General features: G+C 46.0%; 2 protein-coding genes across 7 annotated transcripts in view; both read left to right on the forward strand.

The window, feature by feature from the left end:
- The window catches only part of Znf512 (zinc finger protein 512), a 28,285-nt gene extending 16,215 nt beyond the window's left edge, over positions 1-12,070 (forward strand). For all 6 annotated transcript variants that reach the window (XM_021162320.3, XM_029477681.2, XM_029477682.2 and 3 more), the window contains 7 exons: positions 1,965-2,063; positions 2,603-2,770; positions 4,381-4,572; positions 5,255-5,356; positions 7,469-7,531; positions 8,575-8,673; positions 10,269-12,070. In XM_021162320.3, coding sequence (XP_021017979.1) covers positions 1,965-2,063; positions 2,603-2,770; positions 4,381-4,572; positions 5,255-5,356; positions 7,469-7,531; positions 8,575-8,673; positions 10,269-10,556 — 1,011 coding nt within the window. In that variant the 3' untranslated portion in view covers positions 10,557-12,070. The remainder of the gene's footprint in view (positions 1-1,964; positions 2,064-2,602; positions 2,771-4,380; positions 4,573-5,254; positions 5,357-7,468; positions 7,532-8,574; positions 8,674-10,268) is intronic.
- Positions 12,071-15,218: 3,148 nt separating this feature from the next.
- Positions 15,219-17,517, forward strand: Ccdc121 (coiled-coil domain containing 121). Its single transcript, XM_021163495.2, is given in 3 exon segments — positions 15,219-15,242; positions 15,244-15,602; positions 16,581-17,517. Coding segments are annotated over 3 exon segments (1,320 nt in total).
- The last annotated feature ends 7,224 nt before the right edge of the window (positions 17,518-24,741 follow it).

A 24,741-nucleotide genomic window follows, 5' to 3' on the forward strand; every position in this document is an offset into this window, starting at 1 on the left:
TTTTTTAAATTAATTTTTAAAAATGCAAGGGATATGGGGAAAACTTTATCTTTATCCACTGGTAGTGGGACTGTGAGTTGATGGAGCCACCATGTAAGTCAGTATGGAGATTCCCTCAAAGCCAAAAATAGAACTACCATTCCTGTGCACACAGCTAAAAGACTGTAAGACACTGTATCAGATACTTGCACACCCAGGTTTATTGCTGTATAATTCATGAGCACCAGAAATGATGTAAAAATCCCTCCCTTCTGTCCTTCCTTCCTCCCTCCCTCTCTTTCTTCCTCAGGTTTTGCCCAATAGTCCAGGCTGGCTTGAAACTCACAACTGCAGACTGGCCATGAGTTTGCAGTAATCCTTCTGCCTCAGCTTCCTTATACGCAGGAGCCTATGATCACTGTGTGTTTTATTTTACTGCACCCCTGGCTGGCCCTCAAACTCCCTGTGGAGCTGAGGCTGACTTTGAACTCCTAATCCTACTGTGTCTACCTCTCAAGGACTGGGATTACAGAAGTGTACTCTACCTACCTAGCTTCGTGTTCAGTTAACATGTGAGAATGTCAATCTCTTGATCATCAGGGAAAGGAATATTAAAACTATGGCAAGAAGCAGAGCAAATGTTAAAAGGTTTCACAGTGCACAGGCGTGTACAGTTCCAGCTTTTAGAAAGCTGAGGCAGGAGGATAGCTAATACAAGGCCATCTGGCAGAGTAGCAATGGGGACAATAGGCTGGGGCCCCTAAAGAGCTTGTGAGCAGTTATCCACAGAAGGAAATACACTCACAAGCAACAGTTCCACTTACAGACTGGAGACCCAGAGACAGCAGGATGAGGATGTGGGAACTGTAACAAGGGCATCATGTCCGCTTAGTGAAAATAGCAAAGACATCTCTAGCAGATTAGAGGATGGTGCATGCAAAAGACAGAAAATGAGTGTGATTCGGTTACATTGTACGAAATTCCCAGATAATCAATAGAGATATTAGGTTGGGAGGAAAGTAATAAATCTTTAAAAAAGAAAGCAAAAGAAAGAGGTATCCTAGGCTGGTTTGTCTGTGTCTACCGTGCCACCTCCATCTTGGTAGTCTTGTGTCAAATGAGAGACTAGAAATTTCCAGAAGGCTTCGAGGGCTGAGGGGAGCTCTGTGGAACCTGGGAAGAATGGAGTATCTGGTAGAAGGCTGGCATATAGGGGATCTAAGGCCCAGCTGCAGCTATGACATCTGGGAAGTCCTCCTGGGTAGGAATTCTTGGGGGTGGGTAGAGAGAGCACCCCACCACTGGAGTCTTCTCTGCTGAGAAAAGCATCTCGGAGGCTGTAGGCTGGACGGTGAGGCCATGTGAGGACCTCCCATCCAGCCCCAGCGGCTGCATTCAGAGCACTTGTTGCTGGTGCTACAGCAGAGGACGTTCTAATTGTCGCACACCCACACCTGGTGCTCCTTCACGCTGCTCGGAAGCCCAGATCAAACAAGCTGTAGCCAGTGCAGCAGGCCATCGAGAAATACTTTCCCAGTTCATGCTGCTGATCCTTGCTGTAGATCTTGGCATGAAGATGCAGGGAGAGGAGCTAGCAAATCACTAGCTTTTCCATCTCAGCTGGGGTTCTGTGTTTGGGTATCTCTTACTTAGTACAGGTAGTTCAGTGAAGCTGGCTCTGTCTCTGCCACATCATAGGAGACTGAGTAAGACTGTTCACTGCTGGAATAGCACAGGATAGAATTTTTGAGCTGGGTTTTCATAGGTACTTGTGTGTTTAGGTTCTCCCGTACTGGGGGTGGGGGTGGGTAAGAGGTCAGAACTCAGGTATCCATTGCATTTACTTCACGCCATCCAGAAAATGGAGCCAGAACTCAGACTCAACAACGTCAGTATGGCTCATAGTTAATTTCTTGATTGCTCTGGAGGGGGCTGTTTTGTTTTCTGTTCCTTAGATCATGTTTATTTGCTTCTTTTGATTCCAGCCAATTTTGAAGGCAGGAGATGAAGTAGATGAGCCAAGTGAGAGGGAGAGGCTGCGAACAGTTCTAAAGAGAATGGGAAAGCTCCGGTGCATGCGTGAGGTGAGAGCCAAGGCGGCAGACTGGGGCCTGGAGTCTCAGGTCTGTCTTCCTGTTGTTCTTCTCCTTGGTCACCCCTCTCAGGTTTCTTGCTCCTCTGCCCCTTGGTGGCATAGGGTGCAACCTACTTTTCCAGATGTCTTGCAGTTCTTTATTTTTTCTCCTCTCCACAAGTATATTCCCCATCGTCCTCTTTGCTCGAAGGGGCTTCTTTACCATCCTTTAGTGTGAGGAAGATGATTCTCAGGAGCTCACTCCGTGAGGAGATCAGTGTTGCTGGCTAGATAATATCGGGGTGGGATTGGGTCACAGTTGAAGTTATGACCTGGAGTAGGTGTGTGGTACACTTGCTCAGTGATCACTGAACTGATCGCCATCTGGCCCAGAGGCACGATTGCCAAGGGGAGGGGCTTGTGGGAAATGTTGGTGAGCGTCTTGTCTCGCTGTCTTTTTGTGGTTTGTAGTGCTTGGTGATTTCTGACAAATTTAGGGATCATGTGAAACATATACCGTTCTAACATAGGCTTCTTTCCTATGTTCAGAGTTGCTCCAGTACCTTCACCAGCATTATGGGATATCTGTACCATGTTAGAAAGTGTGGCAAAGAGGCTTCAGAGCTCGAGAAGTTGGCCCTGAAATGTCACCACTGTGGGAAACCGTACAGGTCAAAGGCTGGGCTTGCATACCACATGAGGTCAGAGCATGGGCCTGTGAGTATTGCTTCTTCTGTAGCTATTGAGGGTGTGTGCTGTGCCTGTCACTCCTACCTGTGTCTTCTGTGTGTCCCCAACACAGCTCACAAGGAAGTGTTTAATTGGGCTCATGGGTTCGGCAGGTTGAGTTCATCATGGCAGGGCATCTGAGAGCTCACATCTTGATCTACAAGTAGAAGGTAGAGGTGGAGGGGAGTGCTAATTGGGAATGGTAAGAGTCTTTTGAAACCTCCAAGCCTGTTCTCCAGTGGCACACCTCCTCTAACAAGCCCAAACCTCCTAATCCTTACCAAACAGTTCCATCAGCTGGGCACCAAGTATTCAAACATCAGAGCTCATGAGGGCCGTTCTAATTCAAACCACCACAACATGTATGTGTGTTTTTCTAAGTATAAACACACATATATTTTCAGGTGCACACACATGGAAGTGCACATATGAAAGTCTGAAGCTGACCTTGGGTGTCTTCTTGATCACTCCACTCATGTATAGAGGAAGGGTCTCACCAGTTCTTGATAGTCTAACTAGCCAGCTTGCCTTTGTGTCTGCCTCCTAAATGCTGGGGTCACTGGTGGCCTGCTGTGCCTACCCAGCGTTTATGTGGGTGCTAGAGATACAAACTCCAGTCCTTCTGTTTATGTGATAGCTTCTCTATCCGTTGACCATCTGCACACTCCCTAGTTAGTGCCTTTATTTTGTGTGAATGAGAATTTTCCCTGTGTGTGTGTGCATCACATTGAGTGCCTAATGCCCACAGAAATCAGAAGAAGGTGTCATGTCCCATTGTACTGGAGTTACATAGTTGTGAGCCACCATGAGGGTGTTGGGAATCAAATCTAGATGCTCTGCAAAAGCAACAAATGCTTTTAATTCTGAGCTATCTCCAACCCCCATTATATTTATTTAAAACTAAAACATTCTCTCTTATTTAGAATTTTTTTGTGGGAATCTGTCTCTAGTCTTCATTTTCTTGTGTGTGTCTTAACTGTTTTTATATTATATTTCCAAGCTTGTGTATTCATGTGCTCCTGAACATGTAAACATTTGTGTATGAATGTATAGGGGTGTGTGTGTGCATTTGAAGGACAGAGGACAACTTCAGGTGTCATTCCTCAGTAGCTCCCTACCCTTTTCATTGAGACAGGGTCTTTTTGGCCTAGGGTTTGCCTTTCTGCTAGGCTCTCTAGCCAGCCAGAAAGCCTCCGAGATCTACTGTCTCAGCTACTCTGGTGATGTGGTTACAGATGCCCCACCACACCTGTCTTTTTAATGTGGGTTTGGGGGAATCAAGCTTAGCAGACTGAGCTACCTTCTCCTGCCGCCTTACCCTCATATGTGGTGGTGTGTGTGTCTGTGTGTGTGCAAACATGTATGCTAAGGGTAGCATACATACCTGTGAGCAAGCATGCTGAAGTCAGGTCTTCGTTGAGTGTCTAGAGCTTGACTTTGTTAGCTAGACTGGCTGGCCAGGGAACTCTGAGGATCTCTATCTCTATTCCCCTGTGCTAGCATCACAGGTTTCCTCCTGCAAAGAAGGGCATCATGTTTAATCACTGGCTGTGACTGAAGCCACTTGTCAACCATGTTTTCATGTCTCCCACTTGCAGGTCTTCTTCCCAGAGTCAGAACAGCCAGACTGTTTAAAGGAGATGAGTTTGGAGGCAAAGGGTGGAGGCCGAGTTCAACGGCGTTCTGCCAAGATAGCTGTGTACCATCTGCAGGAGCTGGCCTCCGCTGAACTAACCAAGGAATGGCCGAAGAGGAAGGTTCTCCAGGACCTGGTACCCGATGACCGGAAGGTAAGGTCATGTGTCATTGGTAATCATATTGTGTAGAATGCTTTCCAGTATGGATTTGTGTGGCACCCATAGTTGGCAGCTCATGGCAGCCTGTAACTCCAGCTCTCTAGCTCCATGGCGATCTTAAGCCTTTCTCTGATCTCTGCAGGTACCTGTGCTGTGCTCCTCACACTCGAAAACCCACACATAGGCGCACAGATGTACATGATGAAAAATACAAAAGCCGGGCGTGGTGGCGCACGCCTTTAATCCCAGCACTCGGGAGGCAGAGGCAGGCGGATTTCTGAGTTCGAGGCCAGCCTGGTCTACAAAGTGAGTTCCAGGACAGCCAGGGCTATACAGAGAAACCCTGTCTCGAAAAACCAAAAAAAAAAAAAAAAAAAAAGAAAAATACAAAACATCACTTTCCCTCCCCCCTCCCCCCAACACATACACACACACACACACTCCGAGACAGATGTAATCTTGTGTAGCTCTGACTGTTCTGGAACTCACTCTGTAGACCAGGCTTGCCTTGAACTCACAGAGATCTGCCTGCCTCTGCTTCCCGAGTACTGGGATAAAAGGTGAGTGCCACCGCACTCTCCTGCTCCCACTCTTTCAAAATAGGTATGAAGCTTTGAGCATGTTCTGTTCTGATTGGGAGTTGCATTCTTGCAATCCAATGTTTCTTGTATTCTAGTTAAAATATACTCGCCCTGGGTTACCTACCTTTAGCCAGGAAGTCCTGCACAAGTGGAAGACGGATATCAAGAAGTACCATCGTATCCAGTGTCCTAACCAGGTGATTCTCCCCCTGTCCTATCAGTAAAGGCCTCTAAGCATCTGCTGTAGTCCTTACTGATTGCTTCACTGTGGAGGACTCGTGCAGCAGTTAGCTTGTTCAGAACTGGGTAACTCCACACACCTGTCAACAGTCATTAGGACAGCTCCACTGCCGTATGCAGCATCATTTGAGGTCATTCATGGGATCAGTGAATTAGTCCTTGGATGGGACTGCAATGTCTTTTGCTGCTGCATTCAGCATGGCCTGCCGTGTGGTCTCTATCTTTCTTCAGAATAGCTGGATAGCCAGTATGGGATGTATGTGACTAACTTTAGACACAAAACTAAAAGACTCAGTTCTTTTAAGGTCTCATTGCCACAATTTCTACAGCATCCTTCCATAGCGTCCTCTTAGTCAAAAACATCACAGATATATTAGTTATATTATTATACATTATTATATTTCTGTGATTGTGACATCATGACTAGAAGCAACTTACAGAAGGAAAAGTTTGCTTGGGCTCACAGTTCTAACGGGACCAGAGTCCATCATGGTGGGTGTCTTAGGGTTTCATTGCTGTGAAGAGACACCATGACCAAGACAACTCTTGCAAAGGCTAACATTTAATTGGGACTGGCTTATGGATTCAGATTTTCAGTCCATTAGCATCATGGTGGAAAGCATGGCAGCATCCAGGCAGACATGCTGCTGGAGAAGGAGCTGAGAGTTCTTCATCTTGATCTATCTGCAACCAATGAGAACTGATTCTTCCACACTGGGCCCACCCCCATAGTGACACACTTCTTCCAACAAGGCCTCACCTCCTAAGAGTGCCACTCTCTGGGCCAAGCATATCCAAACCATCCCAGTGGGAAGGATAGCAGCAGTGGTGAGCATGATGCGCTTTCTCCAGTAAGGATCCACTTCCCAGAGGGACCAAGTGCTCACACAGGAACTCTGGAGGTTTGAATGAGAATGAACCTATAAGCTCACGGATTAGGATGCCTAGTTCCGACTAGTAGGGGTGGCCTCCCTGGAGGAGGTATGTCTCTGGCAGGCTTGGAGGTTTCAGAAGCCCATGCCATTCCCAGTTAGCTCAGGCTCTGCTTCCAACTTGTGGATAGTGTCAGCTCTTAGCTACTGCTCCAGCACCATACCTGCCTGCCTGCTGCCATCCCTCCTACCATGATAGTTATGAACTTACCCTCTGAGCCTATAAGCAATCTCCCAACCAAATGCTTTCTGCTGAAAGATGCCTCAGTCAATGGTGCCTTAGTCAACAGAGTAAGATAGAAATCTATGGGGCGTATTTCTTACTTAGACCATCACAGGAGGGCTCACCCAGACTCACTGAGAGTGTGAGTGGACTCCACTTCTCCATGACAGAGTGGCAGGAATTTCACCTGTAGCTTCAAAATTGGCACCCGAGCTGATAGTGTAGTTCTTTTTAGAAGAAATAAATACAAAAGTTGGTATATTTATACCAAATTAAACGGAGTTAAAATATAACTCTGACGGGCTGGAGAGATGGCTTAGTGGCTGGAGAGATGGCTTAGTGGTTAAGAGCACTGACTGTTCTTCCAGAGGTCCTGTGTTCAATTCCCAGCAACCATTTGTAATGGGGCCCAATGCCCTCTTCTGGTGTGTCTGAAGACAGCTACAGTGCACTTATATTAAATAAATAAATAAATAAATCTTAAATACATATATGTATGTGTGTATATATATATATGTATATATGTGTGAGTATATATGTGTGTGCATATATACATATATATGTGTGTGTATATACACACACATATATATGTATATATATAGTTTCAGATAGATATACATCTGAAACTGTGTTCTGTTAAATATCAGTGAGCAGACCAGGGAAAGGAATAGCTTAGACTTCTGGAGCTTTATTCATCTTCTTTATCATCTTCTATTTATTGTTTCCTTCTTGCCTCTGTACATTTCATGTGTGTTGTTGTTGTTGGGTTGTTTGTTTGTTTTGTTTGGAATTTGGTTTATGGCGCTGATGATTGATCTTCTACCTCCAAATGTGGAATTGGTCAGTGTAAATGATTACATTGCTAAGAGAAGGGTTCTGTATGGCACAGACTCACTTTGGCTTCTCTTTTCCAGGGTTGTGAGGCTGTCTACAGTAGTGTATCTGGCCTTAAAGCTCACCTGGGCTCTTGTACATTGGTTTGTAACATTTTCTATCTACTCTCTTAAAGTATCCTCATTGGTAGTCTGGCATAGAAGAGGGCTCAGTTTAGGTGGACAGCCAAGCACTCTGTTGACCGTCATCAGAGGCTGCCTTTGGCTTCAGGATCATGGAAATTCTTGGTCCCTTTGGTTGGGCAGCAGGTGCATCTGGGATACAGAAAAGGTCAGCAAAGTCATGTCATACCTCTTGAAGGAACTGGAAGGAAAGTATGGATTTGGAATCCCAACCAGAGATTGCTTTCTTTGCCCTGGTCTTCACATACTGGGCCTACGTTGCTGTACTTAGCAATAATCTTCCTAAGAAGAAGTTGTTTGGACTGGTGAAGATCCTCAGACCAACCCACTGGGAACCTACTGGCCTCAGGGGTTGGAGGACAGGCTAGGGTGTCAGGCTAACATGCACTCATCTCCCTGAATCGTTTCCATGTTGACCCAGGTGCCCTACAGCCCATGAACCATGAGAAGTGGTGCCACTTTCCAGGCCCATCTAGAAGTTTCCCCTCACACAAATGAGCACCACTGAAACCCACACTTCAGGCAGGGAGAGGGAAGTCTCAGTTGAAGGCACCAAGGGCATTGTAGACATCTCAGCCAGATCTGAGTAGCAGCGCTGAGGACAGTGCCATTGGGAGAGTTTCTAAGTCCTTAAACTCAGTATTGCCAATGGGATTCTGGGTTTCCACGGTGCCTTTGCCACAGTGGGAAGCACTGTTCCATGGTCGCTAATGACCCTGGGCATTTGATGATTTGCGGAGAGGAATCAAGAATGCCAGAAGCAAGGTGAAAGGAAGCAGAGAAGGTGGAACCACGTGGCTCAGGACATAGTGGACGGAGGGGCATGACGGGCTGTGACGTGTACTGTGCACTCTGGCCGTGAGAGTTTGCCTTAGCTAGATTTTGTCAAATATATTGCCGTTTTGGACTATTTCCCACGAATTCTGATTAAGACGTTCCCCGTTCCTTTTCTCACAATCACTGCCCAAATTCTGAGATGATTCTCTTTTCTTTCTTTGAAACAGGGCACCTTCGTGGCTGGGAAGTACAAGTGTCTCCTGTGTCAGAAGGAATTTGTGTCAGAGAGCGGTGTCAAGTATCACATCAACTCTGTCCATGCCGAGGTGCGCGCCCCGCCTTCCCTAATGTGTGCAGTCCTGTGTGCCCCCGTCCTGAGGCTCTAAGAGTTGACCTTGCCCCTGCCTTCATGATCTAGGACTGGCAAAGAAATTTGTGCTGAGAACTTGCCAGAGTTAAAATGCTGTCTGAAATTACATGAGTGTAAATGAAATCTTCTGTGAAGAAAAATTAGATAAAGCTCACTGTGGCTGCCATGTTTGAGCCCCTATAATTCTCTTACCTATGATTTAATGGAACATTTGGGAACCAGGCTGAAGTTACATGTTTGATCTTGTTTTACAGCATTTTCTTCTGATAAACATTTAGATGTTTTAATGTTTGCCAATAACCTGGGGTCTTTAAATTATCATCAGTTCTATGTCATTTTAAAAACATACTTACTCTTTCTTGGGAGCTCTCCCCGAGTTCCCAAGAACATGGCTCTCCAAGAACAGCCATGTTGCTGGCTGGTGTTTTTCCGAGTGCCCCCTGCCAGTTCCTCTGCTAAGCCGCCCAACAACCAGAAATCCCACCTTATCCTTGGCCCAGCGATTGGCTTCTGCCATCTTTATTGACCCAATCAGGAAACAATTAGGGAATTAGATTTTAGTTATCAGCTCCTCCCTGTACAATCATCAGTGTGGATGGGTGGGGGAGCACCCCAGCACAAGGTGGTACACATACATGCATGCAGAAACACAACTTTACACACTAAAAAAAGAAGAAGAACGGAGGGAAAAAAGAAAGATATGAGAAGAGAAGAGAAAGGAAAGAAGGTGGCTGTGATCTGTGATTACAAAGTGCTTACCTGGCCTGCCACCTGTCTCCTCCTCTTGGGACAGGAGCAGGGTTCCCAAGCAGACCCTGACTGCCATTCTCCCTTCCCTCTGACTTCCTGTAAGTCACTCCATCTCTTTGAGCCTCATTATAGAAAATTATGTGGTACAGGAAACTTATTATAACGCATTCTTCTAGAAAAGCAAAAGCCTGAATCTGAGCAATCTAATCAGTCTCCCGGGCTGGGATGTCAACTCACGGGACACAGCTAGCACAGGTAGAGGAGCACTTCCACAGGACAGATCAGTGACGCCCCACGGGTGTATAGTGTGTGATGAATTTCCCAAAACGAAGAAGAGGAGGAGGAGGAAGAGGAGGAGGAGGAAGAAGACCCTGGAACTGTAGTCATGGGTGGTTGTCAGATGCCCAGTGTTAATACTGCGAACAGAAGCTGTGTCCTCTGGAAGATCACAACATGCTCTTAATTGCTGAGCCATCTCTCCAGCCCAGGTTTGGGTTTTTGAGACAGGGTCTTAAGTAGCCCAGGCTGTCCTCAGACTAGCTATATCTTTGAAAATGATCCCTCTGGCTCCTAAGTACTAAGATTCCAGGCATGCACCACCACACCTGATGATCACCTACTGAATTACCCAGAATCATGCATTACACAGTCCACATTTATGAGAGCTAATTTGTATTGCATTTCTCCAGAACAGAGCTCTAAGTTCTGTGTGCTTCTTCACTCCTATGCTATATACCTAATACTGCTTTTTCTCCATTCTTCCTGTCCCTTCATTTTGTCCTTTATGGGGTTCCCCTGCAGGATTGGTTTGTTGTGAACCCAACAACCACGAAAAGCTTTGAGAAGCTGATGAAGATAAAGCAGCGGCAGCAGGAGGAGGAGAAGCAACGGCAGCAACACGGAAGGCGGCGGTCTCTGAGACGGCAGCAGCAGCCATGCATGGAGCCTCCCGAGAGCCAGCTGGAGCCAAAGGCAGGGAAGGAGCAGGGCGGGAATGAGGAGCTGATGGGATCCGACCCAGAGCCAGTGCCAGCACAGCCCCAGAAAGCCGAACCCGCCAAGACCACTCACAAACGAGGGAGGAAGTAGGCAGCCGTTGATTGTGCTCTGCGGATGTGATGCAGTTGTCATGGGATATGTGCAGGGGAGGCCTGGGTCTGGGGCTGGGTGAAGATGCTTTCAGCTGTTGCTGTTGGGCTGTGACTCTGAGCTCCTCTGTGTAAATTTTACAGTCTTCCTGACTCGTTCACTTTCTCCCCTCCCTGCCTCAGTAGGTTCATATTCCCTTGGAGTCCTCTTGCTTTTCTGTTGCCCAGAGAGCTCCCCTGGAAGAGCAGCTGCAGGTCCCCACGTCCTGTGCAAGGTTAAGAATGAGTGCAAGGTTTTCTTCCTTCTTTCCTGTCTGGGTTGTGAATGTTCTTGGAATCCCCATTGATTTAACGGCTACTCCATCATTTAGCTTATAAAACAGTTCCAAACTAATTTTTTTAAAAAGCGTTAACAGATTTTATCCCTCTGTGTTTGTGACATAAGAGGACTAGAATGGAAAACTGCCACTTTTGTTACAGTGTGACTCTGAATCCCGGGAAGTGGAGCCTGACAGAGGCTGCTTGTCTTTAATTATGTTTTACTGTTAAGAGGAAGAAAATGATTTAGCACGGAAAAGCTAGGAGCTTGGTAGCTTTTACTCTTGGAGTAGGGACTAACTGGACCCACAGACATGAGAACAGCCTGAGGAGTCTGTGTCCCAAACACTTAAGATGTCAGGAGAGGGGCCCCACCCTCCTAGACTGCCAGCATCCCTCACTGTGTTGACTTGGTGCCCTGGCCCCTGGCAATGCCACTGAGGCTGCAAAGCAAGGTGTGCTGTCCCTCTCCCCTGGCTTACCTCACTTGTTAGGCCACGCCCACTTATGTCGTCCATGGCATTAGCTCACCTCTGTCTGAATGTTCTGAGAGTGCTGTCCTACTGTGCTGTATATGAGTTCTATCAGCTTTATATTGTGAGATTCTGACACCAGATGTAGATATTTTTCTGGAGCCGGAAAGAATGGTCTCTGTACCTCATGCCTGTCTGGTTGTGTTCAGTGGGCTCTTCCCCTGTGAGGGTGGATATCTTGAAACGTGGGTTAGAGTAAGTAGCCTTGTTGTCGTGTTCCTGGTTTCTCTTCCTCCTTTTGTGTAAATACTGTTCTTCTATATTCCCACCTACTATGTGGCCTGTGCCACTGACCAAGCTAACCTTGATATGGACGAACACTACCTTTCCAAACTCTGAAAGGCTATTTGCCACCCTTAAAGTCTCGTTCTCTGTGCTCTTCTAAATAGCTTTATCATGTGTGCTTTGTGAAGATCACTTTTCAATAATGGGGCATTAAAACTTGAATTGGGCACTGCCAGAAGGGTCATTTTGAAACAAGTCAAGGAAACAGTGTATGTGTGCTGCTCTCTGTTCGTGCTCATGCCCTCAGTGCCCTGTAAGTAGGTGAGGGTGAGGGTTGTAGAGAAGGGGAAATAAGAAGCTTATGTGAAGTTCTGGTGACAAGGACTTGGAGAATATTTGACAAATAAAATGACTCTCTCAGAAAGTCTCTGGTCCTCTTTGCTGCCACTCTGCTCTCGGACCCCTTGCTGACTCGTGGGACTCAAGATGGCAAAGAACGAGGGGAGTTCTGGGTCACCTCAGTGCTCCTCAGCTCCTGAAACCTGCTGGTCACTATGACTGCAGTAAAGGGAGCTGGTGGAGGATGTGGCCTGTGTTCTGTGGGCCTTCTGCAGCAGGCCATTTCCTTCCCAAGGCCAGGAAGCAACAAAACCTGTATAGAATATCCTGATCACACTATTCAGTTTTTAAAATTCATTAGAATAATATAAACAAGGGTGACAGTATTTGGTCCATAGAGGATGTTGAACAGTGTGTGTGTGTGTGTGTGTGTATGTATGTGTGTATGTGTGTGTGTGTGTGAGAGAGAGAGAGAGAGAGTGTGTGTGTGTGTGTGTGTGTGTGAGATGGGAATTGATGGATACAATTACTTAGAAAATGACTTGGCAATATCTAATAATGCTGAACACAAGAATAAGATCCAGGGCTGGAGAGATGGCTCAGCGGTTAAGAGCACTGGCTACTCTTCCAGAGGACCTGAGTTCAAATCCCAGCAACCACATGGTGGCTCACAACCATCTGTAATGAGATCAGATGCCCTCTTCTGGTGTGTCTGAAGACAGTTACAGTGTACTCATATGCATAAAATAAATAAATAAATATTATTATTTTTTTTTAAAGAATAAGATCCAGCCCAAGGTGCATTCTGGGGGACTCCTCTTGCCCACCTGGGCAGGGGACTTGCATGAGAACGACAAGAGGCTCCACATGTCTGCCAAAATCTGTTCTCCCAAAATTGCTGGCTAAAAAGACACGTGGCTAGACTCCATTTCCTACCTGTTGCCCTCTGGCCTCCGTATGACAAGTAAGCACACAGCTAATGTCTCTGTTGAGTCTGCAGAAGTGACATGTGTGCTGGGTGACTGGGTAGTACACAGGCCTGTGTTTGGTCCCTAACACTGGAGACAAGATTCTCATCTTCGTTCACTCCTCTGCTTCCTGGTGTCAGGTTGTAAGCTTTTCTGGTCTGCCACACCACCCTGCATATCTGATAGACTAACATCTCCAAAAGTATGGCTGAATAAACTCCTCTATAAACGGAAAAGAAAGGTAGCATGCCGTGCTCTGCTTCCTACCTTGGCCAGTTAGGTGCAATAGAGATGATGCCTAGGCTAGAAGTGTGCAGAGCAGAAGAGAGTGGACTGAGCTCCTGAAGGAGGGCCATTTGTCAAACAAGAACATCTAAGACAGTTATTTTTTTTCTTTGTTAAAAATCAAATCAAGGGGCTGGTGAGATGGCTCAGTGGGTAAGAGCACCCGACTGCTCTTCCAAAGGTCCAGAGTTCAAATCCCAGCAACCACATGGTGGCTAACAACCATCCGTAACGAGATCTGGCGCCCTCTTCTGGAGTGTCTGAAGACAGCTACAGTGTACTTACATATAATAAAATAAATAAATCTTAAAAAAAAAAAAAAGTAAAAAATAAAAAAAAAAGAAAACCATTAAAGAAGTGTTATTACTTGTGCAGTGCTGAAAGATAGTGCTCAGTGCTGGCCCAACACTTTTTTTTTTTTTTTTTTTTTTTTTGGTTTTTTGAGACAGGGTTTCTCTGTGTAGCCCTGGCTGTCCTGGAACTCACTCTGTAGACCAGGCTGGCCTCGAACTCAGAAATCTGCCTGCCTCTGCCTCCCGAGTGCTGGGATTAAAGGCGTGCGCCACCACGCCCGGCCTCTGGCCCAACATATGCAGTAATATCTACATACTGCCAACCCTCATGTGTGTTTTCTGAAGCCACCATGTGGGTGCTAGGAACTGAACCCAGATCCTCTGCAAGACCAGTAAATGCTCTTAACCCTTCATGTCAATAAAAAGAGACATGAGGCAGGGTCTTATGTATCCTAGTCTGGCCTTGGACTCAATACGTAGAGGAGGGTGCCCTTGAACTACCGGGCCTCCTGTCTCCACCTCCAGAGTGTTGGGATTACAGGTATGTGCTACCACTCTGTTAGTGCTGGAGACTGAACTCAGCACTCTGCACACTAGTTAGGTGCTCTGACAGCTGAATTACACACTCGGCCCTCTCATTAACTTAAACTTTTAGAATTCTCTCTGTCTCTGTCTCTCTGTCTCTCTGTCTCTCTCTCTCTCTCTCTCTCTCTCTGTCTCTCTCTCGTGTGTATGTGTGTGTGTGTGTGTGTGTGTGTGTGTGTGTGTGTACAGTCAACTCTTGGCTCAAAAGCTGGCTTGATTGCCCACCAAAGAGCATCCCCCTAACTCTTAGTCACCTCCTTACCTGCTTTCTATATTAGCACAAGCATTTCTTCACACCTTTTTCCAAGACTGAGTTTCTCTGTGTAGCCCTAGCTGTTCTGGAACTCGCTCTGTAGACCAGGCTGGCCTTGAACTCACAGAGATCCGCTTGCCTCTGCCTCCTGAGTACTGGGACTAGTGGTATGAGCCACCACCATGCCCAACTTTTCACGCTCTTCCACGAGAATTAACTTCATCACACGAGGATCCTTGTTGACTTCAGCTTTGCTTTCTGCTCGTTCCCAGACACGGTAGGTCCTGCTTTGACAACTCTTCACTGCTCAAAGCAAGGGTTACTCTTATCCCCTGGCTTTTAAGAAGCTGTCCATTTCATTCTTAAGACAATGGACAACATGGACAATTACACCAACTGTGCATTGGGGGTATGCAGAAGATAATTCTGACCCTAGCTTGGTGGACCCCAGGTTACCCAGAGAAAGAAACTGGAGTGGTAGTTAAGTTGTCCAGAAGCAACCACCTGGACTCTCCACCATTACAGAAACCCTTTCCCTTCAGCTTTCTCCTACTACAGGCAGTCTCTTGACAGACCCTACCACATCTTCTCAAGGTAATCATGTCTAGAAAGGTGGTTCTTCTGGACTCTCGTCATTCCCAATACCAACAGACACAGTGGTCTGAGATCCCGGACTCCGCAGAAACTGCAGTCTAGCCCCTCACCATAGAGACACCAAGTCACTAGAGAGACTTCTGTGACATTCCATGAGGCCATTGTGCAGGGAACATTTGACCCCAATCTGAGGGAAAGGATATAGTGGTAGGCCAGGGAGGCTTCTGTGAGCATCACCTGCTGGGGCTGACGGGTGCTAGTACCTAAGGAATGGGAAGGTTGGACAATGGAGAAGGTGTGTAGGGTACCTGAGAAAGAGTCAGTAGTAGCCGAATGGGATGTAGGAGGAGGGGCAAGACCCTGCTCTCCAGAAGTGAGAGAGGAGATGGACTCCCCTAACTGCATTTCACAGGACAAAAGTCCCAGGTCTGGGGGCAAATTCAGTCTACCTGCTAGGACTAAGTTAGTAGCTGAGACTAAGAAATTATTTGATGTCAACCCTAGCTGTGCGAAGTCCCATCCTGTGTGCCCCAGAGTAAAGACACCTCTTGAAAATTGTGTCCCCCAAAGGCAGACATGTAGCACCAGTTCTTTGGCAAAGATCCTCAGTGAGCACCAGACTCACCTCAGTGCACGCCTGAGTTCTGGAAGCAGGTAGGTACTGAGGGGGGATTGATGTGAATGGAAGGTCTCCTAAGCTTGGTAACAGGGATGGAAGAAGGGGGCCTGGGAGATGCTTCTGTGCCTCGGGCCTGCCACGTGGCATGAAGACCTGAATTCAAATCACCAGTACCAGATAACAGAGCTGGGCAAGGCAGCACATGCTTGTCACTCCTAAGGTTGGGATGGGGCACAGAAATAGGCAGATCTCAGATATTTATTGGCCATCCATCCAGACTAGCCTAATCACTGAGCATCATGTATAGTGAGAGACCCTGCCTTAAATAGGGTTTCTACTGCTCTGACAAAAAGCATAACCAAAAGCACATTGAGAAAGGGTTTATTTCATCTTTTTCTTCTGTATCACAGTTCATCATCCGAAGAAGTCAGGGCCAGGAGCTCAAGACAGGAACCTGGAGGCAGGAACTGAAGCAGAAGCCACAGAGATAAATTGTTCAGTTGCTTGGACTGCTTTCGTATTCAGTTAAGGACCACCTGCCTAGGGGTGTCACCTTACCCTCGAGGGCTGGGCCTACCCACGTCAATCAATCTTTAATTTGAAGAGAGACAGAGGGGCTGGAGAGATGGCTCAGCAGTTGAGAGCACTGACTGCTCTTCCGAAGGTCCTGAGTTTAAATCCCAGCAACCACTTGGTGCCTCACAACCAACTGTAATGAGATCTGATGCCCTCTTCTGGTGTGTCTGAAGACAGCTACAGTGTACTTAAGATATAATAATAAATCTTTGAGAGAGAGAGAGAGAGAGAGAGAGAGAGAGTTCTACAGATAATCTGATGGAGTCACTTTTCTCGATTCAGTTCCTCCTCCCAGATAGTTCCTGATTGTACCAACTTGTCAAAACTCTAACCCGCACTGACCCATGATGGAACCCAAAGGTTAAGTTTCCAGTTATTATTTTCTCACTTGTGCCTAAAGAACTGATAAAAGAATATTTCCTTCGTTCTTCCTCCAGGTTTGCCCAGAGTTCAAAAGGTTCTCCTCAACCATCAATGTATCTTACTATTCTAAATGAACTTTTCAAGTCAGAGAGGCTGACAGAATTAGAGAACGAGGTAAAAAACAAGACAATGGAGGCACTGGAGAGCCTGAACAAAAAAATAGAAGAGGCCAGGCTCCAGCAGGAGCGCCTGCTGCAAGACAGCAGGCTGCTGCAGCGTGAGGCTCTCTGTGTGGACGCTGAGAAGAACTGCTTTTTGAGAGTCCTAAGGAAGCAAAGTGAGCAGTGTAAAAAGAAACACGAGCAACTGTGGAATCAGTATGTTCAGGACTGTGGGGAGATTATTCGAAGGAAACAAGAACTGACACTCAGCTTCGCCAAGCAAACTGAAGAGCTTCAAACACAACTCTTCCAGGGAAAAATCAAGCAGTTCCAGTTGGAGCAGCAATTTCAGTCAATGGAGCACATTTCCTCCATACACAAGAGCCAGGAGATGAAAATCCAGATGTTAGAGAAGGAGCTGGAGGATGTGAAAGCTGAGACGGCTCGGAAGGACCACCAGGCACACTTGCAGTTCTTGCAGCGAAAGACACACCTAATGAGACAGATAAAGGAGCTTCGGTCGCTGCAGGCAAGAGACCATAACACCCCAGAGGTTAGGCAGAAGGCCCAGCTCTTCAAGTCCACAGCCAAGAAAGTGAATTTGGAATTTTGCCTTAGTGTCTTCAGAGAGAACCAGGAGTTACAGGAGGACCTATTGAAGCTAATCCAGGAGTACTACAAACTAGAGTCTATAAAGAGGAAGCTTGAGATGTGTAAAGAGTGGCTGAAAGAGGAACAGTGCTATCAAGAAGCCTTAGTTAGGGGGAGAGGACAGCTTAAGGCAAAGAGGGAGAGGAAGTCATACTTGTGACCCTTGCCCCCCAACCAGGATGTCCTGAGACCACATTGAACCATCCTTCCTGCACCAAATTAAGAATAAATCCAATGAAGTTTATTTATTAGCCAGAAAATTAAGACTCAGTCTGCTGCAATACTAAAAGCAGAGCTACCTCCTCATTCAAGGAGGAATCGAAACTGGGTGTTGTTCAAAAGAGCGAGTTTAGCCAGGCGTGGTGGCACACGCCTTTAATCCCAGCACTCGGGAGGCAGAGGCAGGCAGATTTCTGAGTTCGAGGCCAGCCTGGTCTAAAAAATGAGTTCCAGGACAGCCAGGGCTATACAGAGAAACCCTGTCTCGAAAAACCAAAAAAAAAAAAAAAAAAAAAAAGAAAGCAAGTTTAATAGCAGGAAGCTAGACTTGGATATTAAAGCCGATTGAGCAAACTGAGGAAGAAAACATCCCCTGAAGAGACGAATACGGAGCACCAGGGACCTTAAAGTCAGAGAGTAAAGGAAGTCATTAAACAAATGAACAAACTGCATATAACAAAAGTACAGCCAGCAAGATGGCTCCGGTGGTAAAGATGCTTGCAGCCAAGCCCAGTGATGTTGCAGTAAATCTCCTCCCAAATATGCCCCGGCAATGAAAACACAACTCAGTTAATATGAATACATGCTGTGCGCCTGGATTGGGCAGATCTACCGCTACACTACCATCTTCCACATCTACGAGACCCCTTATAACTTGTGGATTCTTCAGGCCATGTGCTTTTGCTCTGCTTTTCTTTGTCTTCCTCCTCCTCTGAATCCTTCTTCTCCCTCCCACCTTCCACTCCACCTTTCCTTTTATCTGCCCAATCACCAGGTTTTCTTTATTTTACAAATTAAGGTGGGAAGCAGGTTTACAGGAAATCACCTGAGTGCTGACTCCTTCCTTGTTCACAACCACTCACCCCACTCACCGGAGAACGGAATTAACATCAAACAGCCCCAGGGTGGTCCTCTGCACTCCCCATGAGCACCAGGGTACACACGTCCACAGGCATGCTTATTTACTAAATGTGAAATCACATTTTACAGAAGTATGCTGATGAGTGATCCGAGAATTTGGGGAAAGGAGGGGAAGGTGAAGCTGGTAAGAGATACAGAAAGGCAGAAGCCAGAGAAACCAAGAAAATAATGCTGCTGACTCCATGTCTGAACACACAGTGGGACCATTTACATCTGAACACACAGTGGGACCGCTTGCTCCAGAGAAGAAATGTCTAGGGATGAGGTTCGCAGCGAGGTAAATATCTGAAGTACAGCCTTTAAGGAGGTGGGAGAGATACATTATTCTTTCTTTTGTAAATTTTTTTCTTTTTATTTTTAAGACAGGGTCTCACTTGATAGCTGAGGCTGTCTTGGAATTCATTCTGTAGCCCTCATGTGGCCTGGGACTCATGGCAAGTCCACCTGCATTAGCCTTCCACATGCTACAATTACAGCCCCAAGCCACTGCACCCAGCTGCTAGGAACTTTAAAAGTTATTTTCTGAAGTGTAAGAAGTTACAGCTTCTTATCCTTGTTCAGAAATAAAATGTGCATTGTGCTCAGCATGGTATCTGCCACCCTCCAGGCTAAAGCAGGAGGACTGCAAGCTCAAGAGTGACATCATGGCCACTTTGGCAACATTATAAGCAATCTCAAAAATAATAATAATAAGAGATACAAAGTAATGGTAGAGTGTTTGTGTAGCCAGGGGAAAGCCCCTAGGTACAGTCCTCAGTACTAAAAAATTAATATGAAAATTCAGTCTCCATTCCTCTAGAGTGTATGTTTGGCATTTCTTATTCCTGTCCACAAACATATATTAGATATACACACATACACATTATATAACTGGAACACTTGATGTGCTCCATAAATTGATTTCTCCAGATACCCAGTATAGTTTAGGTTTATTCATAATTATTAGGAGAAGCCCTTATTAAATTTATAGCTTATATAACCCAGTGTTGAACACATTACTTTTTATTCTTTATTCTGGACAGACAAGGTTGTGTACTGAAGAGCAAAAACTTATAATTTTGGGTCTTATAGCATTGTGGTATCTAAGTTCAAGAAATTCAGGGCTGAAGTATGGACCCAGGTGGGTCCAGGCACAGCCTGACCCATCCTGTAGCTAAAAATGTCCGGCCAAGCCGGGCGTGGTGGCGCATGCCTTTAATCCCAGCACTCGGGAGGCAGAGGCAGGCGGATTTCTGAGTTCGAGGCCAGCCTGGTCTACAAAGTGAGTTCCAGGACAGCCAGGGCTACACAGAGAAACCCTGTCTCGAAAAACCAAAAAAAAAAAAAAAAAAAAAAAAATGTCCGGCCATAAAAGATAAAAAAGAAAGTGCAGGAACTAGCCAGGGCTATCAGGACGGACCAAATGGCCATCTGGCAGGATGGCGCCTCCCGAGCGGCGCCTCCCTATAGCCCACCATAAATCATACATTGACCAGGTATCCCGCTGACCTCGAGAAATCCCAAGCCCTTGTATTACCCTGTTAATTCGTAATCACCCCGCCGACATTTAAATAAGCCAATCATGTGTAACCGCGCAAATTCTTTCGGCTTCCTCCCTTTTTGGTTTGTAGTTTTTTTTTGTTTTTTTTTTTTTTGTTTTTTTTTTGCCTTTATAAGCCTGTAAAAAGTTTGGGCCGGGGTCGAACTCCCCTGCCCCCTGCGCGGTGCATGAGTTTCGACCCCAGCATGCTGGCTTGAGCTCTCCTTTGCTGTTTGTGTGTTTGTGTGCCATTAAAAGCCTCGTGTTGTTACAGCGAGTACGGTCTAAGTGTCCTACTGGGTGCGCGCCTCCCCGAGGAGGGACACCCCGAGGGGGTCTTTCAGTACCACAGTGTCTAAAACAAGACACTGGTTTTAAGAAACAAGAGGGTGTGGGCCTGGCTTGGTGGCACACGCCTTTAGCCCCAGCACTTGGGAGGCAGAGGCAGGCAGATTTCTGAGTTCGAGACCAGCCTGGTCTATAGAGTGAGTTCCAGGACAGCCAGGGCTATACAGAGAAACCCTGTCTCAAAAAACCAAAAAAGAAAAAAGAAAAAGAGAGAAACAAGGGTGTGTAATAACATAACAGACACATTTCTTGCTCATTAGTGGCTTCAGATAGGTGCTCCTGGTTACCAGGTGGGTTTCCTCCACAAGACCACACAGGGAAGCAACCATCTGCCTTCTGTGTGCACGCTTCTACTCTAGGGTCCTATAGGATCATCTGATGTAGCTGGGAAAGGAGGTTTGCAGGGATGAAATGCAGTATACAGTTCCAAGGCTAGAAGCAGCATGTCACCTTTACTAACATTCTACGGGGAAGAGTGCTGCTGGCCACCCATTTGCTGCTTGGAGAAAGGTGACAGGTGGCGAGTGGGACACACGCATTTGTCATACGAGTCTATCATTTAGGAAGATTGGAAAGGTTTTGGAGGACAGTGGTCTTCTCTGATGAATGTTCCCAGCATGCACTGTAACTTCTGCCACTCTTGTGAATCTCCCTTGGTACAGCAAAGCAAGGGGTATTTCTCCACATATACCCACACAACCCAGTCTTGTGGTACAGGTTCAACTTCAGCAATTACTTAAGAATCATTTTTAAATGACTGTGATTAAATCTGAGTATGCTAGGAGAAAGACCAAATCCAAGACTGTTTAAGAGAGGCTTTATGTGTCAGGCAGTGGTGGTGCACACCTTTAATCCCAGCCCCCCCCCAGGGGGGGGGAAGAGAGAGAGAGAGAGAGAGAGAGAGAGAGAGAGAGAGAGAGAGAGAGAGAGAGAGAGAGAGAGAGAGAAAGAGGCTTTATTTTAGAGATGTACCGGGGACTGGCTACACAGCTGTCTCACCTTATGCAGGGAATTTTTGGAGAGCAGCCTTTTTGAGGTCCCTTTTATGGGGAAAAGTTAAGGTTAATAGAAAATAGCTGTAATGTGTAACAGAGATAATTGGATGTTAGAAAAAAGTACAGGGGCTGGTGAGATGATGGCTCAGCAGGTAAGGACACTGACTGTTCTTCCAAAGGTCCAGAGTTCAAATCCCAGCAACCACATGGTGGCTCACAACCACCCATAATGAGATCTGACACCCTCTTCTGGTGAGTCTGAAGTCAGCTACAGTGAATTTATGTATAATAATAAATAAATCTTTAAAAAAAAAAGAAAAAAGTACAACAAAAGGAAAGACTAAAACAAGACTATATATTCTGTGAAATGGGAGTAAGTGATTACAGTACAGATTTGAGATTTCTTGAAAACATTTTATAAGGCAGTCATACATCTTGGGGTCATGAGTTCAGTGCAGGTTGGAAATCATGTTTTGTAGGGCACATTAGGTTTAGGACACAGAAACTTGTCCTTGTAAGGTATGGAGACTTAACAATGTGGCTCCTTTTCGGGCTTCACACTGTACCTATTTACATTTTGAAGCTGTGCTCCTCTGCTCTCTGTTGTGATAAACACCATGGCCAAAAGCAAGGTAGGGAGGAAAGGGTTTATTTCTCCTTCCATCATTGAGGGAAGCTGTCCTATTGCTGTGACAAGACATCATGACCAAGGCAACTCTTATAAAAGAAAGCTTTTAACTGAGGGCTTGTGTACAGTTTCAGAGGTTTAGTCCCCTGTCATCATGACAGCTTGCATAGCATTGGAGCAGTACCACATCCTGATTCAGAGAGAGAGAGAGAGAGAGAGAGAGAGAGAGAGAGGAGGGAGAGGGAGAGAGGGAGAGAGAGAGAGAGAGAAGAGGAGAGAGAGAGAGGAGAGAGAGAGAGAGGAGGGAGAGAGGGAGAGAGAGAGAGAGAGAGAGAGGAGGGAGAGAGGGAGAGAGGGAGAGAGGGAGACAGAGAGAGAGAGAGAGAGAGAGAGAGACTGAGACTGGGGCCTGCTGTGGACTTTTGAAAACCTCAACCACCTGAGACACTCTCTCCAACAAAGCCACACCTCCTAATCCTTCTAATCCAATCAAAGAGTTCTATTCCCTTGACTAAAAGATTCAAATAAAGGAGTCATTGGGGTGCACAGGGAGGGAGGACAGAAGGGGGAGGATTTTTTTTTTTTTTTTTTTTTTTTTTTTTGGTTTTTCGAGACAGGGTTTCTCTGTATAGCCCTGGCTGTCCTGGAACTCACTCTGTAGACCAGGCTGGCCTCGAACTCAGAAATCCGCCTGCCTCTGCCTCCCAAGTGCTGGGATTAAAGGCGTGCACCACCACCGCCCGGCGGGGGAGGATTCTTATTCAAACCAGTCCAGAAGTCAATGCAGGAACCTGGAGCAGAAATTACAGAGGGATGCTCTTTGCTAGTTCCTTCTCCATCCTCCATGGATTCAAATTCAAGACAATCGCCCACAAACCAGTCTGACCTGGGGAATCTCTCAGTTGAGACTCTGTCCCCACAGGTGACTCTTCCTTGTATCAAGTTGATACTAAAAGCTAACCAAGATAGAACCATAGTTGAGAGTTCCTATTAATATCAACAACCTATATGCATCCAGCACGGCATCCTCATTGTAGTGTTCTATTGAATTGTTAGAAGACTAAACAGTGTGGTCAAGATCTATTGTGTCCTTAGATCACTATTCTTGGGGAGTCAGGAGGCAGAATAGGTTCAGGTACAGCGCACGTCTCCCTCGTATCAAACTACTCAGGACCTGCAGGTCTCCAGAGCGAATCTGCTGTGGACAGAACTGCCTTCGGGACTTAGTTCAATCTCTCATCACCTTTTGTTTTTCAGACTGACCTTGATTTAGCTATCTTACTGCTTTAGCTTTCTGAGTGCTAAGATTACAGGTGTTATATAAAACAAATTAGCCACAGGTTTGAGCTTCTCCTGCTACTCCAATCCATTAAAAACAACAACAATAATTAAAAAAAAAAACAGCAATGGGCCTGCTTTTATTTCCAACATAATGGGTGGAATTTCTCTTGTACTTGGAAAATGACTGATAGTCATTTATACAGTAGCAATTTCAAAGCTTGCTCTTCTTTTTCTCCTCCTCCTCCTCTTCTGCTTTTGTAGAAAAGTAGGGAGGAGATCCAAGGTCATCGGAGAATCTCCCCATACAAAGCTTCAACTTGCCAAATTGCTGATGCCACAGCCAGGAGTTGGATTAGTAATTACAGGTGTTTACAGCCCATCTTTCCAATCCGAGTTCCATCCCTGAGACTCACATGGTGGGGAGTGAACTAACTGAACTGTATGGGTACTGCCAGAAAAATAATGTTACCTGAATCCCTGTTAGAAAGTAGCACAAGGCAGACAGTGGTGCCCAGAGAGGGTCTGAGCCAGGTAAGGACAATCACTATCCATTTGGTATGTTGAAATTTTGCTATGTTGCTCACTGATCCTGGAGCTCATTAATTTGGCTAAGCTAGCTGGCCACTGAGCTCCAGGGATTCTCCCATCTCTAGCTCCCTAGCACTGGGATTATTGTCACAATCCACCATGCCTGGGCTTTTATGTGAGTGCAGGGGTCTGAATTCTGGCCCTTAAGTTTGTGCAGCAAGCACCTTACTAACTGAGCCCTCTCCACAGCCTGCACATGCCATAATAAAATGAGATATCTATGTATAGACATATACAAACATTTTGTTCTTTAAGAGTTTTATCCACTCTCCAAGAATGTCAACAAAACCCAGGGCCACCCTTGACTTGTAGTCTTAAAGGGGACTTTTTAGGAGTTTTCTGGTTCCCTTGGGCCTTTGGTTCACCATCTTTTCTTCTTCCCTTGGTCAAATAGCCATACAGATGAGCAAATAAGACATTTGGTCACAGTCTCTGTCATGCAGGGCTTTCCCTCATGAGGTTCATCTCCCTTCCTCTACCCATATCTTTCGGTATTAATTATTCAGCCATACTTCAGCCACAAACACTGTACGGTTCTTTAGTCCCCTTTGCATTAGGTGATGATTGCCAGAAAATGTATCTTCCTCTGTTATTTAAAGTGCAGTATTCATGCTATCTCTCGAGTGTTATGCTAATTTTTACCTAATATTTTCTAGAACATAGCGTTTAATTTTTTTTTCTTCTTAGCCAATAAAATAAAAGGTGGAGTAACACCTTTGTTATAGGATCCTGGCAGATCCTGGCTTGGGATCCCACCTCATTACTCCCTTGGGGACACGAGCTTAACCCTTCCCGGGTCCTACCTCACTCCTGTCAACCCTTCCTGGTTCCCTACACTACCCGTCACTTGTGCAAAGCCACTATCGCATCTAAGTGACCCCTGCAAGTCAGATGCCTAAAAGCCAGTCAGGCACCCACTGCAGT

This window comes from Mus caroli, unplaced genomic scaffold, assembly GCF_978045245.1.
Source record: "Mus caroli unplaced genomic scaffold, Mus_caroli_1 scaffold_4, whole genome shotgun sequence".
In the NCBI taxonomy this organism is placed as follows: Eukaryota; Metazoa; Chordata; class Mammalia; order Rodentia; family Muridae; genus Mus; species Mus caroli.